Source organism: Trematomus bernacchii, unplaced genomic scaffold (genome assembly GCF_902827165.1).
Source record: "Trematomus bernacchii unplaced genomic scaffold, fTreBer1.1, whole genome shotgun sequence".
NCBI classification, from domain to species: domain Eukaryota; kingdom Metazoa; phylum Chordata; class Actinopteri; order Perciformes; family Nototheniidae; genus Trematomus; species Trematomus bernacchii.
The window spans coordinates 330,805-350,000 of NW_022987743.1; the positions used below are offsets into that span (position 1 = coordinate 330,805).

At 46.0% G+C, this 19,196-nt stretch overlaps 1 protein-coding gene across 1 annotated transcript in view; it reads right to left on the reverse strand.

Annotated features, from left to right (window-relative positions):
- LOC117496408 (histone-lysine N-methyltransferase 2C-like) overlaps positions 1 to 19,196 on the reverse strand; it is a gene marked incomplete at its 5' end in the record, with an annotated part of 48,868 nt that overhangs the window by 25,068 nt on the left and 4,604 nt on the right. Inside the window, 12 exon segments of the mRNA XM_034148068.1 lie at positions 557 to 922; positions 1,401 to 1,736; positions 2,845 to 3,183; positions 6,168 to 6,358; positions 7,297 to 7,613; positions 9,667 to 9,951; positions 11,373 to 11,951; positions 13,550 to 14,035; positions 15,899 to 15,994; positions 16,645 to 16,941; positions 18,409 to 18,482; positions 18,798 to 19,085. Coding sequence (XP_034003959.1) covers positions 557 to 922; positions 1,401 to 1,736; positions 2,845 to 3,183; positions 6,168 to 6,358; positions 7,297 to 7,613; positions 9,667 to 9,951; positions 11,373 to 11,951; positions 13,550 to 14,035; positions 15,899 to 15,994; positions 16,645 to 16,941; positions 18,409 to 18,482; positions 18,798 to 19,085 — 3,654 coding nt within the window.

Genomic DNA, 19,196 nt, shown 5'->3' on the forward strand with positions numbered 1-19,196 from the left:
CACAGATGACATTTATTTATGGATTTATTGTCAAAGCATTTAATATATTCATTGCTATCGGGATGTTGAGAGCATTCCATGGAATATAACAAGTGTTTCAGAAGTGAATTACCTACCCCACCTTTAATTGTTATTATTTATGACTGAATGTTTTCTTGTTGTTTTCTCTGCTGTATTTAACGTTTTGATCTTGTCAATTATTTCTGAATTGGTTTTGCACGATGACCAGTTTTTTTTTGTGTTCACCTTTTAAGGCAACTTTATTCCCACTTACTGTAAACCACACATTTGACTCTCCTTTATGACATGTATGGACAAAAAGACCTCATTTACACAAAATCATGATCATGAAAAATGATGCTATACATTTGAAGAAACAAATTTGAACGAGTACGTGCTAGAGTTTGGGAAGTATAAGGGGAAACATTTTGAAATGTTGTTTGTTATAAAAGTAAAAGCACACAACATAAGTGATAGCTGTATAAAAAGCAGAGAAAAAAAAAATGTGTATATCTATTTATTTTTGTATGTGGTGCGCTCCTGGTTCTGGTCTTACCTATAGGGGGGGCCCCTGGGTCGTTGGGGCCCCTCTGTCGGATCAGCGCCTGCATCTGTTTCTGCTGCTGCTGCTCCTGGCGCTCCTGATCCAGAAGGTCCTGCAGGAGGAGAGGCTGGTCCTGAAGGAGGAGGTGCCTCTGCTCCAGATCCTGCAACTGGAGCTGGTTCTGGATCTGGTCCGCGATCTGTGTCTCGATCTGGTTCTGGATCTGGATTTGGATCTGGTTTTGGTTCTGGTTCTGGTTCTGGAGGAAGGGGCCCTGGTTCTGGGTGGAGGTGCCCGGGTGAGGGAGCTGGTTCTGGGGGGGGAAGAGAGTCGAGGGAGGGGGTCCAAACGGTCTCTGCTGGAAGACGGGCCGCGGAGCTGAAGCAGGGAAACAAAACGTTTAGATGTAGAAACTGTCGTGTCAAATGTTCATATAATCATTTAAATAATATATGGATTATGTCTTATACTCTGATTGCCTTTTACTCGTAGTATTTTGAATGCTATGTGTTTAACAGAGACATGTGTTTAGGATTTACTTTTCAGGAAGGGCAAAAGGTGGATTAGTAAATGTTTAAGGACTGGAGGGTTTAATGGTGTTTAGATGATCCCTAAGAGGATTTAAGGGCGGGACCAGTTGGATATTTTCTCTCTAATATATAATGTTTCTGTAATCAGCAAAGCCATGTTATCCTCTGAGGATGAAGCTGCTCTGTTCCTGCATTTGAGATCCATTTCTTTATTAAATATAACAAAATAAAAACTTGGTCAAAAATGGTCCATTCATCAGTGTCTCTTAAGAATTTCCTCCACAGAAACAACATTTGGAAATGTGCAAAAAAAAACGTTTCTTTACCTCCAGCCATGGGGGTCTGAACCCTAGGAGCCATGCCCACTGACAGAGCCTGTTCCTGGGTCTGGAAAGCCGGCAGAGACCCTGATCCTGATCCAGATCCACATCCTGTTTCAGTCTGGGCTCCGTCCAGAACTTCCTGTTTCACCTGAGCCAGTTCTGACTTCCTGTCCCCCGCCTCCTCCACCTGTTCTCCCAGGTCCAGCTCCTCGTTGAACATGTCCTTCTTGTCCTCCAGGTTCAGCTCCGGGTCGGCGTAGGCGATCAAGTCGAACTTCCCCGACAGCAGGAAGTCGTCCAGGTGGAGGTCGTTGGTTCCCAGATCCAGGTCCTCTTTACCTGAGAGAGGAGGCAGGAAGTGACCTCATTAGAATTAAAACAGATAGTTTGCAGTGTAGTAAGAAAAGTCAAGAGAATTCAAGAGAACTCAACAGGAATCAACAGGACTCAACAGGACTCAAGAGAACTCGACAGAACTCAACAGGACTCAAGAGAACTCAACAGGAATCAACAGGACTCAAGAGAACTTGACAGAACTCAAGAGAACTCGACAGGACTCAAGAGAACTCAAGAGGACTCAAGAGAACTCGACAGGACTCAAGAGAACTCAAGAGGACTCAACAGGACTCAAGAGAACTCAACAGGACTCAAGAGAACTCAACAGGACTCAAGAGAACTCAACAGGACTCAAGAAAACTCTGGAGAACTCAACAGGACTCAAGAGAACTCAACAGGACTCAAGAAAACTCTGGAGAACTCAACAGGACTCAAGAAGACTCAAGAGAACTCGAGAGAACTCAAGAGGACTCAACAGGACTCAAGAGAACTCAACAGGACTCAAGAGAACTCAACAGGACTCAAGAGAACTCAACAGGACTCAAGAAGACTCAAGAGAACTCGAGAGGACTCAAGAGAACTCAACAGGACTCAAGAGAACTCAACAGGACTCAAGAGAACTCAACAGGACTCAAGAAGACTCAAGAGAACTCGAGAGGACTCAACAGAACTCAAGAGAACTCGAGAGGACTCAAGAGAACACGACAGGACTCAAGAGAACTCGACAGGACTCAAGAGAACTCGACAGGACTCAAGAGAACTCGACAGGACTCAAGAGAACTCGACAGGACTCAATAGGACTCGACAGGACTCAAGAGAACATGACAGGACTCTAGAGAACTCGACAGGACTCAACAGAACTCGACAGGACTCAAGAGAACTCGACAGGACTCAAGAGAACATGACAGGACTCTAGAGAACTGGACAGGACTCAAGAGGACTAAAGAGAACTCAACAGGACTAAAGAGAACATGACAGGACTCAACAGAACTCGACAGGACTCAAGAGAACTCCGGAGAACTTCAGCAGAACACAGAATATGTCAATATAACTCAGCAGAACTTAATAGTTTATAAATATTTACTGTATTCTCATTAAAATAAAAGCGTACCGTCTTCAGGGTCCAGGTTCAGGTTCAGGTCCACCAGGTCTTTCACCTCCACGTCTTCCAGGTCTTTCACAGCCGAGTCCTCCAGGTGTTCCTCCAGGTTCTCCAGGCTCTGTTGATGCTGCTGCTGCTGGTTCAGATGCTCCAGAGTCACCTGCTGGCCCATGGGTCTGAGGGGGGAAGGATGAGGGTCTCTGGGGGGCAGAATATGGGTCTCAGGCTGGGGGAAGTTCAGCCTCAAACGGTGCTCTGGAGCCTGGTGACGCAGCTCGATGTACGGCTGTCCCATGATGCTGTGCTGCTGCAGGGGGAGGGAGCGCGGGAGGAAGGGCTGCTGGACACCTGGGGGGAGGAGGGGGATATCAAATTCAAGGTGTTATCATCAGATGCTCAGCAGCTACAGGGTAGAAATGGCAATGAAATTCTTCTGACCTGAGCTCCTCCAACAATGAGACATATATAATAAAATACCAAATACAAAATAGTACAAAAAGTCTATATGCATGTGAATAGAATATGATATGTACAAGAACAGAATATTAAATTAAATTATGTACATTAAGACAAGATTAAATACGGTTTCTTGCGGTGACTATTTATATAAGTAAGTAGATTGCAAGATGACAAACAGATTAATGTTTCTGGGGGCACTTAACAGAGCTCAGGTGTTTAATAGTCGTATGGCCTGTGGGATGAAACTGTCCCCGAGTCTGGTGGTTTTAGTCCTGAAACTGTCCCCGAGTCTGGTGGTTTTAGTCCTGAAACTGTCCCCGAGTCTGGTGGTTTTAGTCCTGAAACTGTCCCCGAGTCTGGTGGTTTTAGTCCTGAAACTGTCCCCGAGTCTGGTGGTTTTAGTCCTGAAACTGTCCCAGAGTCTGGTGGTTTTAGTCCTGAAACTGTCCCCGAGTCTGGTGGTTTTAGTCCTGAAACTGTCCCCGAGTCTGGTGGTTTTAGTCCTGAAACTGTCCCCGAGTCTGGTGGTTTTAGTCCTGATGCTGTCTCTGAGTCTGGTGGTTTTAGTCCTGAAACTGTCCCTGAGTCTGGTGGTTTTAGTCCTGAAACTGTCCCTGAGTCTGGTGGTTTTAGTCCTGAAACTGTCCCTGAGTCTGGTGGTTTTAGTCCTGAAACTGTCCCCGAGTCTGGTGGTTTTAGTCCTGAAGCTGTCCCCGAGTCTGGTGGTTTTAGTCCTGAAACTGTCCCCGAGTCTGGTGGTTTTAGTCCTGAAGCTGTCCCCGAGTCTGGTGGTTTTAGTCCTGAAACTGTCCCCGAGTCTGGTGGTTTTAGTCCTGATGCTGTCTCTGAGTCTGGTGGTTTTAGTCCTGAAACTGTCCCTGAGTCTGGTGGTTTTAGTCCTGATGCTGTCTCTGAGTCTGGTGGTTTTAGTCCTGAAACTGTCCCCGAGTCTGGTGGTTTTAGTCCTGATGCTGTCTCTGAGTCTGGTGGTTTTAGTCCTGAAACTGTCCCCGAGTCTGGTGGTTTTAGTCCTGAAACTGTCCCAGAGTCTGGTGGTTTTAGTCCTGATGCTGTCCCCGAGTCTGGTGGTTTTAGTCCTGAAACTGTCCCTGAGTCTGGTCGTTTTAGTCCTGATGCTGTCTCTGAGTCTGGTGGTTTTAGTCCTGAAACTGTCCCTGAGTCTGGTGGTTTTAGTCCTGATGCTGTCTCTGAGTCTGGTGGTTTTAGTTCTGAAACTGTCCCTGAGTCTGGTGGTTTCAGTCCTGATGCTGTCCCTGAGTCTGGTGGTTTTAGTCCTGAAACTGTCCCCGAGTCTGGTGGTTTTAGTCCTGAAACTGTCCCAGAGTCTGGTGGTTTTAGTCCTGATGCTGTCCCTGAGTCTGGTGGTTTTAGTCCTGAAACTGTCCTTGAGTCTGGTGGTTTTAGTCCTGAAACTGTCCCTGAGTCTGGTGGTTTTAGTCCTGAAACTGTCTCCGAGTCTGGTGGTTTTAGTCCTGAAACTGTCCCCGAGTCTGGTGGTTTTAGTCCTGAAACTGTCCCTGAGTCTGGTGGTTTTAGTCCTGAAACTGTCCCTGAGTCTGGTTGTTTTAGTCCTGAAACTGTCCCTGAGTCTGGTGGTTTTAGTCCTGAAACTGTCCCTGAGTCTGGTGGTTTTAGTCCTGAAACTGTCCCCGAGTCTGGTGGTTTTAGTCCTGAAACTGTCCCTGAGTCTGGTGGTTTTAGTCCTGAAACTGTCTCTGAGTCTGGTTGTTTTAGTCCTGAAACTGTCCCTGAGTCTGCTGGTTTTAGTCCTGAAACTGTCCCTGAGTCTGGTGGTTTTAGTCCTGAAACTGTCCCTAAGTCTGGTGGTTTTAGTCCTGATGCTGTCCCCGAGTCTGGTGGTTTTAGTCCTGAAACTGTCCCCGAGTCTGATGGTTTTAGTCCTGAAACTGTCCTTGAGTCTGGTGGTTTTAGTCCTGAAACTGTCCCTAAGTCTGCTGGTTTTAGTCCTGAAACTGTCCCTGAGTCTGGTGGTTTTAGTCCTGAAACTGTCCCTAAGTCTGGTGGTTTTAGTCCTGATGCTGTCCCCGAGTCTGGTGGTTTTAGTCCTGAAACTGTCCCTGAGTCTGGTGGTTTTAGTCCTGAAACTGTCCCTGAGTCTGGTGGTTTTAGTCCTGAAACTGTCCCCGAGTCTGGTGGTTTTAGTCCTGAAACTGTCTCCGAGTCTGGTGGTTTTAGTCCTGAAACTGTCCCTGAGTCTGATGGTTTTAGTCCTGAAACTGTCCTTGAGTCTGGTGGTTTTAGTCCTGAAACTGTCCCTAAGTCTGCTGGTTTTAGTCCTGAAACTGTCCCTGAGTCTGGTGGTTTTAGTCCTGAAACTGTCCCTAAGTCTGGTGGTTTTAGTCCTGATGCTGTCCCCGAGTCTGGTGGTTTTAGTCCTGAAACTGTCCCTGAGTCTGGTGGTTTTAGTCCTGAAACTGTCCCTGAGTCTGGTGGTTTTAGTCCTGATGCTGTCCCTGAGTCTGGTGGTTTTAGTCCTGAAACTGTCCCTGAGTCTGGTGGTTTTAGTCCTGATGCTGTCCCTGAGTCTGGTGGTTTTAGTCCTGAAACTGTCCCTGAGTCTGGTGGTTTTAGTCCTGAAACTGTCCCTGAGTCTGGTGGTTTTAGTCCTGAAACTGTCCCTGAATCTGGTGGTTTTAGTCCTGATTCTGCGGTACCGCCTGCCAGACGGCATGGGGGTCTTTTATAATCCTGAGGGCTTTCTTGCTGAGCCGCTGGGTGTAAAGGTCCTCCATGGATGGACTTTAATCAGTGAATATGATAATAAGACGGCCTTATAGTTCGTAATTTTTATTCTGTTAATTGATTAATTGCTGCATTATACTGTCGGTTACCTTGCATCATGTGAGGGTGAGCTCCAGGAGCAGGGAGGGGCCGGATCCCGGTGTAATCCCCCGGCATCGGCCTCCTCATCTGGGCCGGGACTCCCTCCATCAGGCCGAGCCCAGAGACAGGCACTGATCCCTGGGGAAGACGCAGGAAGGAGTCCTGGAGCCCTGCTGGAGCTCCTTGAGGAACGCCAAACCTGGAGGAGAGAGAGGAGGCGTTAGAGAACCAGAACGATACTGTAGGGACAATCCTGAACGTCCTCTTCCAACATGAGAGTCACATGATAACAAAGGTATCCCAACTGTAGCTGTGAACATGACAGGATGTATGATTACCTAGAAGAGCATCAGGACTGTTTGAGGCATATGATAGCTATGTGATTAACATGATGATTCAGCCTCTATGGAGATAGACATATGACAAGCATGCTCATTTCTGACGTGGAGCTAATCTGAAGTAAACATTGAATACTGCTTTCTATTCCTCCATCTTGTGACTGTGTAACTCCCTCTCTTGGATATCAGCATGTGAAGGACACTGTTCAGGAACTAGTTGATGCTCTGTATGTGATGACTCCTTCCATTCTGGAGAGGACCACAGATACATGGATCCTGAGATTGAAGCTCAAGCCGGGGACCAGGGATTATTGACATTTAAGTATTCAGAAAGAGTCAGAATTTCGAGATTTTGTGAAAAATTGCGAATTTTGAGAAAAAGTCAGGATTTTGAGAAAAAGTCAGGATTTTGAGAAAAAGTCAGGATTTTGAGAAAGAGTCAGGATTTTTCTGAAAAAATCCAACAAATGCTCTGTATGTGATGACTACTTCCATTCTGGAGAGGATCAGGAATACATGGATCCTGAGATTGAAGCTCAAGCCGGTGACGAGTGATTATTAAAAATATTAAGTATTCAGAAAAGTAATAATTTTTAGATTTTGAGAAAAAGTCAGAATTTTTAGATTTTTGAGAAAAAGTCATAATTTTGAGAAAAAAAGTCAGAATTTTGCGATTTTCTGAAAAAAGCCAACAAATGCTCAGTATGTGATGACTACTTCCATTCTTGAGAGGATAATAAATACATGGATCCTGAGATTGAAGCTAAAGCCATTGACCAGGGAGATTTTTCTAACACACCTCATGACCGGGCCTCGGACCCCCATCTCTCTGGGGGTGAAGCCCCTCTGCTGCTCCACAGGGAACCCTCCAGGGAACCGGGGAACCTGAGCTGGTCCAACGGGCCTCATGGTGCCGGGGTAAGGAGGCGGGGGCCTTCCAAACATCTCTGCAGGAGGGTTAGCTGAGGGGTCCGGCTGGGGCCAGAGACGTGGTGCAGCAGAACCAGAAGGGGGTCCGGGGAGAACAGCAGAACCAGCTTCCTGCAGACCTTTCTCCTGACGCAGAGCACTCTTCTGCTGCTGCTGCCTCAGGATCAGCTGCCGGAGACGCTGACGCTGAGAAACAGAACATATAGAACATGAGAACACTCAGGAGAAGTTAAGATAACTCGAGAGAAGTCAGGAGAACATAGGAGTAGTCAAGAGAACTCAAGAGAACTCAAGAGAAGTCAGGAGAACTCAGGAAAAGTCAAGAGAACTCAGGAGAACTCAAGAGAAGTCAGGAGAACTCAAGAGAACTCAAGAGAACTCAAGAGAACTCAAGAGAAGTCAGGAGAACTCAAGAGAACTCAAGAGAACTCAGGAGAACTCAAGAGAAATTAGGAGAACTCAAGATACGTCAAGGGAAGTCAGGAGAACTCAGGGGAACTCAGGAGAACACTAGAGAACTCAGTAAATCTCAGTAGAACTCAATAGAACACTAGAGAACTCAGTAAAACTCAGTAGAACACTAGAGCTCAGTAGAACTAAAAATAAACACTAGAGAACCCAGTAGAACTCAGTAGAACACTAGAGAACTCAGTAGAACTCAGTAGAACTCAGTAGAACACTGTAGAACTCAGTAGAACACTAGAGAACTCAGTAGAACTCAGTAGAACACTAGAGAACTCAGTAGAACACTAGAGAACCCAGTAGAACTCAGTAGAACACTAGAGAACTTAGTAGAACTCAGTAGAACTCAGTAGAACTCAGTAGAACACTAGAGAACTCAGTAGAACACTAGAGAACTCAGTAGAACTCAGTAGAACACTAGAGAACTCAGTAGAACTCAGTACAACTCAGTAGAACACTAGAGAACTCAGTAGAACTCAGTAGAACTCAGTAGAACACTAGAGAACTCAGCAGAACTCAGTAGAACTCAGTAGAACACTAGAGAACTCAGTAGAACTCAGTAGAACACTAGAGAACTCAGTAGAACACTAGAGAACCCAGTAGAACTCAGTAGAACACTAGAGAACTCAGTAGAACTCAGTAGAACTCAGTAGAACACTAGAGAACTCAGTAGAACTCAGTAGAACACTAGAGAACTCAGTAGAACTCAGTAGAACACTAGAGAACTCAGTAGAACTCAGTAGAACACTAGAGAACTCAGTAGAACACTAGAGAACTCAGTAGAACTCAGTAGAACACTAGAGAACTCAGTAGAACACTAGAGAACTCAGTAGAACTCAGTAGAACACTAGAGAACTCAGTAGAACTCAGTAGAACACTAGAGAACTCAGTAGAACTCAGTAGAACACTAGAGAACTCAGTAGAACACTAGAGAACTCAGTAGAACACTAGAGAACTCAGTAGAACACTAGAGAACTCAGTAGAACTCAGTAGAACACTAGAGAACTCAGTAGAACTCAGTAGAACACTAGAGAACTCAGTAGAACACTAGAGAACTCAGTAGAACTCAGTAGAACACTAGAGAACTCAGTAGAACTCAGTAGAACACTAGAGAACCCAGTAGAACTCAGTAGAACACTAGAGAACCCAGTAGAACACTAGAGAACTCAGTAGAACTCAGTAGAACACTAGAGCACTCAGTAGAACACTAGAGAACTCAGTAGAACCCAGTAGAACACTAGAGAACTCAGTAGAACACTAGAGAACTCAGTAGAACTCAGTAGAACACTAGAGAACTCAGTAGAACACTAGAGAACTCAGTAGAACTCAGTAGAACACTAGAGAACTCAGTAGAACACTAGAGAACTCAGTAGAACTCAGTAGAACACTAGAGAACCCAGTAGAACTCAGTAGAACACTAGAGAACCCAGTAGAACACTAGAGAACTCAGTAGAACTCAGTAGAACACTAGAGCACTCAGTAGAACACTAGAGAACTCAGTAGAACACTAGAGAACTCAGTAGAACTCAGTAGAACACTAGAGCACTCAGTAGAACACTAGAGAACTCAGTAGAACACTAGAGAACTCAGTAGAACACTAGAGAACCCAGTAGAACACTAGAGAACCCAGTAGAACACTAGCGAACCCAGTATAACTCAGTAGAACACTAGAGAACCCAGTATAACTCAGTAGAACACTAGAGAACCCAGTAGAACTCAGTAGAACACTAGAGAACCCAGTAGAACTCCGATGAATAACGTTATTATTTGGTCCTACCTGTCTGAGCTTCTCCTCGGAGTCCCCGAGCTGAGGCAGCATGCTCATTGGTCCGTCTAAGGAGGCCCCGCCCAGCACTGCCATCTCATTGGCTGTCGTCTTGTCTGTCTGTGAGGGGCCTGGTGTCATGTGACCCTGCTGCTCGAACGGGTCGTGAACCGGAGTCTGACCGCCGTGGTACCCGCTCTCCTCCGACATCCCAGGGTGCTTTGGGGTCTGGCTGCCCCCGGGGGTTCTGGGAAATGAGTCCTGATGCTGTTGTAGTCTTCCTGGAGACTGCTGCAACTGAAGAGAGGAAAACAGGAGGTATTATTGAAGATAGCTTTAATAACAGTGGATAAAAGCACCACAAGGGCCCCGTTCATCCCTCTGGGGCCACAGACTCCTGACGTCTGAATGTGGTTTCTACAAAGTCACAATGTATGATTTTGACACCAAGATGATTTATATTGGGAAAGAAAAAGTGAATTTATGGCAAAAGATATATTTTTCTTGTTTCCACCTTTTGAAAAGGTCAGTTAACTTATTCAGTTATCTGGAGCACTAATGATGACTGACCAGAGATGTGAAAGTACACACATCCTTCACTCAGGTAGAAGTACAGATACTCGTGTTTAAAAATACTCTGGTGAAAGTAGAAGTACTGACTAAACTTCTTTACTCAAGTCAAAGTAAAGAGGCTTTGAAATGTACTTCAGTAAAAAGTACCCATAACTAGCAGCTGTTTTAAAGAGTACCTGACCTCCCTTTATATTAATAGAACAATAATGTCATTGTTAGCTAATGAATGTTTCCATGCTGAACAACGGCAACATGACAACGTTTTCATTGGTCCCTCTTCTTTAGAGAAGACCAGGAAATGATGGATACACGGATCGTGTTCAAATCAATAGGCACGCAATGACTCTAAATAATAATGATCACGCCACCAAACACACATTCAAACTAAAGGAACCAGCCTGTTTGGAAAATGTGAGAAGTAGAAAGTACAGGTATTTGAGTTCAACATGTAAGAAGTAGAAAGTACAGGTGTTTGTGTTCAACATGTAAGAAGTAGAAAGTACAGGTATTTGTGTTCAACATGTAAGAAGTAGAAAGTACAGGTATTTGTGTTCAACATGTAAGAAGTAGAAAGTACAGGTATTTGGGTTCAACATGTAAGAAGTAGAAAGTACAGGTATTTGTGTTCAACATGTAAGAAGTAGAAAGTACAGGTATTTGTGTTCAACATGTGAGAAGTAGAAAGTACAGGTATTTGTGTTCAACATGTGAGAAGTAGAAAGTACAGGTATTTGGGTTCAACATGTGAGAAGTAGAAAGTACAGGTATTTGTGTTCAACATGTAAGAAGTAGAAAGTACAGGTATTTGAGTTCAACATGTAAGAAGTAGAAAGTACAGGTATTTGGGTTCAACATGTAAGAAGTAGAAAGTACAGGTATTTGGGTTCAACATGTAAGAAGTAGAAAGTACAGGTATTTGAGTTCAACATGTGAGAAGTAGAAAGTACAGGTATTTGTGTTCAACATGTAAGAAGTAGAAAGTACAGGTATTTGAGTTCAACATGTGAGAAGTAGAAAGTACAGGTATTTGTGTTCAACATGTAAGAAGTAGAAAGTACAGGTATTTGTGTTCAACATGTAAGAAGTAGAAAGTACAGGTATTTGGGTTCAACATGTAAGAAGTAGAAAGTACAGGTATTTGTTACCTGGTGGTGTTGTGGGGTGAAGGTCTCAGAGAGTCCTAGTCCCTCCCCAGTGGAGGGTCTCGGGGTGGAGGGCTGCTGGTTGTAGGGGTCGTTGTTGCGCTGTCCTCCTGGGGATCGAGGGAATGGGCGAGGGGTCCCGGGGTTTGAGGCGTAGGGGTCCAGGTTCTGATGGGAGGGGGACGGCCTCCTACTGGTGGACTGCTGGTTGTACTGCGACAGGTATGCTGGGTCAGAATGTGGACGGGCGGTCCCGGGGGAAAGCTGGGAAAAGGGGTCTGGGATCTGTTGGGCGTAGGGGCTCCGATGAGGGGAACCAAGTCCTGATAGTGGACTGGAAGGGAAGTCAAAACCCAGATCTGTGGGTCTACGAACTCCTCCTGGGGGGCCAAAGGACTCCTGAGGGGGCATCGGGGCTTTAAACAAACCGCCCTGGACCAGTTCACCCCCACGATTGTACAGTTCAGACCCCCCAACACGGAGGGTACTGGGAGGAGGCCTCTGGTACTCTGAGCCTCGCATGGAGACCAGACCTGATGGGGCTGAGCCTGAGGGAGGGCTCATCATAACGGAGCGAGCCTGCTGCAGACCTGAGGGGAGAAAACAAGAGGGGAGGGTTACTGGGAGGAGATAACGAGGAGGAGACAGTTACTGGGAGGAGATAACGAGGAGGAGACAGTTACTGGGAGATAACGAGGAGGAGACGGTTACTAGGAGGAGATAACGAGGAGGAGACAGTTACTGGGAGGAGATAACGAGGAGGAGACAGTTACTGGGAGGAGATAACGAGGAGGAGACAGTTACTGGGAGGAGATAACGAGGAGGAGACAGTTACTGGGAGGAGATAACGAGGAGGGAGACAGTTACTGGGAGGAGATAACGAGGAGGAGACAGTTACTGGGAGGAGATAACGAGGAGGAGACAGTTACTGGGAGGAGATAACGAGGAGGAGACAGTTACTGGGAGGAGATAACGAGGAGGAGACAGTTACTGGGGAGATAACGAGGAGGAGACAGTTACTGGGAGGAGATAACGAGGAGGAGACAGTTACTAGGAGGAGATAACGGGAGGAGACAGTTACTGGGAGGATAAACGAGGAGGAGAAGGTTACTGGAGGAGATAACGAGGAGGAGACGGTTACTGGGAGGAGATAACGGGAGGAACGGTTACTAGGAGGATAATACGAGGAGGAGACAGTTACTAGGAGATAACGAGGAGGACGTTACTAGGAGGAGATAACGAGGAGGAGACGGTTACTAGAGGATAAAACGAGAGGAGACAGTTACTAGGAGATAACGAGGAGGAGACGGTTACTAGGAGGAGATAACAAGGAGGAGACAGTTACTAGGAGGAGATAACGAGGAGGAGACGGTTACTAGGAGGAGATAACGAGGAGGAGGTTACTAGGAGGAGATAACGAGGAGGAGACGGTTACTAGGAGGAGATAACGAGGAGGAGACGGTTACTAGGAGGAGATAACGAGGAGGAGACGGTTACTAGGAGGAGATAACGAGGAGGAGACGGTTACTAGGAGGAGATAACGAGGAGGAGACGGTTACTAGGAGGAGATAACGAGGAGGAGACGGTTACTAGGAGGAGATAACGAGGAGGAGACGTTACTAGGAGGAGATACGAGGATAGACAGTTACTAGGAGGAGATAACGAGGAGGAGACAGTTACTAGGAGGAGATAACGAGGAGGAGACAGTTACTAGGAGGAGATAACGAGGAGGAGACGGTTACTGGGAGGAGATAACGAGGAGGAGACGGTTACTAGGAGGAGATAACGAGGAGGAGACAGTTACTAGGAGGAGATAACGAGGAGGAGACGGTTACTAGGAGGAGATAACAAGGAGGAGACGGTTACTAGGAGGAGATAACGAGGAGGAGACGGTTACTAGGAGGAGATAACAAGGAGGAGACGGTTACTAGGAGGAGATAACGAGGAGGAGACAGTTACTAGGAGGAGATAACGAGGAGGAGACGGTTAGGAGGAGATAACGAGGAGGAGACGGTTACTAGGAGGAGATAACGAGGAGGAGACGGTTACTAGGAGGAGATAACGAGGAGGAGACGGTTACTAGGAGGAGATAACGAGGAGGAGACAGTTACTAGGAGGAGATAACGAGGAGGAGACAGTTACTAGGAGGAGATAACGAGAAAAGACATATTTGGATTTACCTTGTAGGTTTCCCAGGTTCCTGTCGGGGGTCTTGGAGTCGGGGAGGGTGCGGGGGAGCCGAAGGCGTCGTGGGCGGGCGAGGCTCCTCCCAGGGAGTTGTGGCGCTGCAGGGGGGGGGCCTGGTTACTCTGGGAGGGGGGGGCGGGGCGAGGCGTGCCCCCCATCTTACTGTAGGGGTCCCAGGGGGAGGAGGGGCGGGACGACGGTGGAGAGAACATCTGAGGGGAGGATGGTGGTTGGTGGAGAGGGGAGGAAGGGAGGGGCGAATGGGGGAGGGAAGAGAAACCGGATGGGGGCGGGGCTTGTGGGCGGAGGAACACGTCGTCATGGTGTCTGGACGGAGGGTGATCCGAGGGGGAGTTGCTGCCAGCATCAGGGGAGACGGGGGGCAAGAGGTTCTGCTGACGGAGCTGCTCACTCTTCACCTGCTCCAGCTTTATGGTCGCCTCGATTTTCGCCTGTTGTTTACTCTTCTGACGCATTACCTGAAAGGGGGGAGACAGGGGGGAGACGGGGGGGAGAGAGGTGAGAAAGTGGGAGGTAACACAGGGGGAGGTAAACGTGATGATGGGGCAGCTCACTGTCCCTCCCTCTTTATATCATCATGAGTTGTAAGCCATGCTATTTGAGGAATGGAAAGAGGCCACGCCCATCTGTTCCTTCACCAGCAGCTGTTTCCTCAGAGAGAGGCGAGGTCCCTCCCTTTATTTAGGAAAAAGTTTGTATTGAAGTCAATGGAGAGAGAAAGATTATCTTTGGATCCCGTTTGAATTGAGCCACGAATTACACATATGATGTTTGTCAATTTAAAAGATCATTTTTCAAGTCAAAAAAATAAAACTGTGAAGTAACACTTTTGTGTGTGAAAGCGCTCAATGAACTCCATCTCCCGTCTCGCACCACACACCCAGACGGCCGTCACGTTGGCACATTTCACTTCTTTCTTTCAGAATGAGGCGGAAAGTATTAAAAGAGGTGAAAATCACTCCAAGTCTGGGCATGTTGAGAGCTGTACATACACACAAGGGGAGTTAGTCGGTTCCTAAGAGCCAGCATGCGGGACCGGGACTCTGGGATTTGTAGTCTTTCTAGTTGCGTATTTTTCATAGTCTTATATTTCAACAGTTTTACGACAAACTGTGACTTTTTTGACATGGAAATTATTATTTAAGATTGACAAACATCATATGTGTAATTCATGGCTCAATTCAAACGGGATCCAGAGATAATCTTTCTCTCTCCATTGACTTCAATGCAAACTTTTTCCGAAATAAGGTCCCATGGGTCGGACGTAGATGGGCGGGGCTTCGCCTCTCTATTGGCGTGTGTGCTAGCTGCTAAATAACTTTCAAGGCTTTTATTGTCATTTGTCAAATAAGGTCATGAAATCTGGGATCATGTAAAGTTTGAGGAGACAGAGGATGCAACATATATGACTGTATGAGGTCAGAACATGTCTGCTGTCTGAAGTGTTTATAACCTGTGAGATATTCTTACTCTATAGGCATTAGACTATAGACAGCTTTGGTGCAAGGTAACGTGTCTCTATGATATTTAACTTCAACCATCTCTGTGTTTTACCGATTAATCTTGTGAGTGTTACATCGGATCCACGACAGACACTTGTCCTCCCTGCTTTGATAAGGCAGCAAACCTTCAGAATAAAATCAGTCGCTGTGAGGCCGCTGACATGCTTTGGTTTTCCCCAAATACATGCAAACCAGAGGAGATACCCTCGGTCCAGCTGAGTGGCAAAGCTCCCACTCCCTTAAGCTTGAGGAGCGACAGGGTTTATGAAAGCGCTGGAGAAACCAGTTCTGATTGAAGGAGGACCAGATCACATTTTGAACCTAAAGAATGAACTCTCTGCAGCCAGTCTCTCCATCTTATCCTAGTTTAGTTTTGGTGTTGAAATGATTAATTCTTAGGGCTGAAAACATTGGTAAAAATATCACATTTCAGTCACTTTTGGCCATTCAGACTGATTCAGACTGATCTCATAATAACTCACGGTAATGACTGCTAATGCTAATTTAAATACATGTGTGCATATGTATAAATGTGTCTGTTGATTGTGTATATATAGGTGTATACATATTGTTGTGGGAAACGGTATTTCCATCCCTCTGTCTGTACACACAAACTGAAAGGTTCTGCAGCGGATAAGTGTGCACAAAAGTGTGAAAAGAGAAGTGTTAGCTCGTTAGATAGCAACATCACGGCTAACTGAAGGTGGACAGATCTTAAAGGGTTTCTTTAAACATAGAACATGTAAAGCAGTGGTCCAGCGTCTGGGATCCAGAGAGAGTGCAGTGTGAGGGAGGGTCTCTGCCTGTGTTGGTTCTTACCAGAGCCTCTGGTCCTGCTACAGGTGCCTGGTAGGGACAATCTTTATCTGATGGTGATTTTAGGGCTTTGGCTCCCCCTCTGTCTTTACCCTCTCCCTTTTTCAATGACAGTCACAGCACAGGGATTAGTGGAAGGCAATGACACAATGGCGTAAAATGATCGAAACCCCCCAGACATGCAGCATGGAGGTTACCATGGTTACAATCAGAGCGGGGGGGGGGGGGGGGGAACCAGCACCGTAACTGCAGCCGTGAATTCTACTTCCTGTACGATGATTTACTCCATTCATCAAACTACTGCAGGGTATGTTTGCATATAGGTGTATGTGTACGTACATGTTTGAATATATATGTATGTGTGTATGTGCTTGTATATATATATATGTGTGTGCGTGTGTGTGTGTGTGTGTGTCTGTGTGTGTGTGTGTTTAAGTAGATACATCTGTACATGTGTAGATATTTGTCATTTCAAACAACCTCTATGTACTTTTTCATTTTACCAATTGTAAAACTGTACTTTTTATTTTATTGTATTTCCTTTGTGTCACTACTGTAAAGTGTCTTAAATTAAATTAAATCTATTATTATTATTTTAATATAATGTGACCCCAAATAAATAAAATAAAAAACTACTGCAGGAAGTGGGATCTTTAAATTGAGCGTTCTGATTGGCTGCAGTCTGGTGCTGCCCCTCCCCCCCCCCCCCTCTCTCTCTCTACCTGATGCAGGTGATGTTAAGCACTCACCTGTCTGAACTTCCACTCTTGTTCCTGCTCCGTTTCCCGGGGTCTCAGAGGGTCCCTGAACGCATCGGAGTCCCTGAACCCATCGGAGTCCCTGAATCCCTCAGAGTCCCTGAACGCATCGTCTGAGTCCCTGAAGGCATCACAGTCCATGGAGTCGGGGTCAAAAGGTCCCGGGGTCAACGCTGATGGTGGTGGTAGAGGGGGGAGGGGCTGTGGGATGAGGGGCCGTTTGATTGGCTCGTTGCACACTTGCACCTTGTTGATTCGCTGAGCCGCTCTGTTGTCTCGAGCCTTTTGCTGCACAGAGGAAACAGAGAGGGGGGGTTAAAGAGACGCTGTTTGGTCCCAACGGCAAAACATGAAAAGGCTCTTATTTTGAAAAACCTTGATCTGATGTCCTAAAAAAGGGGTGTCAAACTAAAGGCCCGTGACCCCATTTTGTGTGGCCCCGCAAGAGCTCGCAAAGAATATAATATACAATACAGTTGGTGTAATTGTTGAATATTTGCTTCCAATTATTTGCCCTAGACTTCTGCTTTCAGTCATTACCAGAACTGATGACTCAATGCAGAGCCAATCATGTGATGGAATACATTATTACATGGCTTAGTTGAATACTCGATTCTGATTGGCCAATTCAGAACACGTGACACGTTGTTAATCCAGAACAGACAGACCGCTGTCAAGGACTTATTGACCGTTGTTAAGGACTTATTGACCGTTGTTAAGCACTTATTGACCGTTGTTAAGGACGCTCACATCTGCAGAAAGAAGTCCGGTCGATTGAACTGTATGCAGTTTGGAACTGGGCCAAGAAAACAGCGGAGAAGTAACGGGGCAGAAACCCTCCTTCTAGATACTTCCCAAGGTCTGACTTCATGAGTTGAGCTACTTTTAAAGCAAGCAGCGATGTTTTCAAATCTGTAATCACAAAGCTCCGCAAAAACGCCATCGAAGCAGTTCCTGCCGCGTTGCTACGTAGTTCAAACGGTAACAACGGACTATTTTCTTAGCGGATGCACGTCATTTAAATAAATAATAGCCTACTATTTTTGAAATCTATAAAAGCATTTCAATTCATATTGGGAGTCATGTCGTTACTTTGCTTCGCGTCGGGCTCTCTGATCCTCCTGTTACCCATAGCGACCGCCTCGCTGCACATTATCCCTTACTCACCGTATATATATTATATATTTAAATAAGTATATTTATAGAGTCTTAAAGTTACAACCGGCGCTTTGAGTGCAGCCTTAAAGCTGACTGACTCCCCTGAGAGACGAAAATGTCATAAAAACCCACAAAATACAACATTTAGGGATTTCTTTTTAACATCCACTGAGGATAATGTCCTTAACTGATTATAACTCACACATATTTATTTTTTTAAAGTTTTTACTCTTTACATGTTTGTTTACGTGACGTCAATGTTGGTTTTTGGGGAAAAAAAGACAACATTTTAATTGTTTTCTACTTAATAAATGCTAGTAGTAGTTTATCTAATTCCATTAAAACAGAACATCCGGGTGGTAATATTTAAAAACCGGATATTGTATTTTTATTCTTCTTTGCAGTATATCACGCAGAGCCAGGACTTTCCAGCTTACATTTGGCACATTTTGAATTAAAATGCTTAATTTTGGTGCAAATGAAGAGTCTAGATCAGGGCTGAACACACTAGATGTTCTTTGGCTGCGGATAACTAAATACATCTTGCTCATACTGTAATACAGAATGATGTGACTTTGAGTTTTAATAAACACTCACCACGAAGGGAGCTCTGTCCTGAGAGCTGGCTTTCCTCCACAGCTTAGCGATCTGCTTCACTCGGGTCGACCAGTCTGAGAGACACACACACACACACACACACACAATAAACATACAGTAGTGTAACGGCAGGCGTGTGGCGCAGTGAATAGTGCGTTGGTGTTGGGATCAAGGGAGCTCAGGTTCAAACCCCACTGCAGTCAGCATGTCGTTGTGTCCCTGAGACACTTCACTCCAAAGTGCTCCTGTGGGGATTGTCCACAGTATTGAGTCTGTAAGTCGCTTTGGATAAAAGCGTCTAACATGTGACATGTAATGTGGTTGTCTGTGTGTGTGTGTGTGTGTGTGTGTGTGTGTGTGTGTGTGTGTGTGTGTGTGTGTGTGTGTACCGGGGTGCTCCTCCTTCATTTGGGGGAACTTGGTGTTGCAGTAGAGGACAGGAGCGACGGTGGCCATTTCTCCCAGCTCCTCCTCCTTCTCCCACTTCAACATTCCTCTCTGAGCCGTCGACATCACTTCCGGCTCGCCCTCTGCTCCCCGATTGGACGGAGACGGGGACGGGGAGGGGGCGGGGCTCTCAGGAGGAGGCATTCTATAGGCCGCCGGACTCTGGCTGCTTTGGAAGAGAGGAGAGGCGACTCCCATGAGGCCGTTCACCATCGGGAGGCGAGGAAACACTGATGAGAGACGGGGTTATAATTATTTATTTCTGTTGGGAAAATCCTGAACGTCCTCTTCCAACATGAGAGTAACATGCTAACAAAGGTATCCCAACTGTAGCTGTGAAC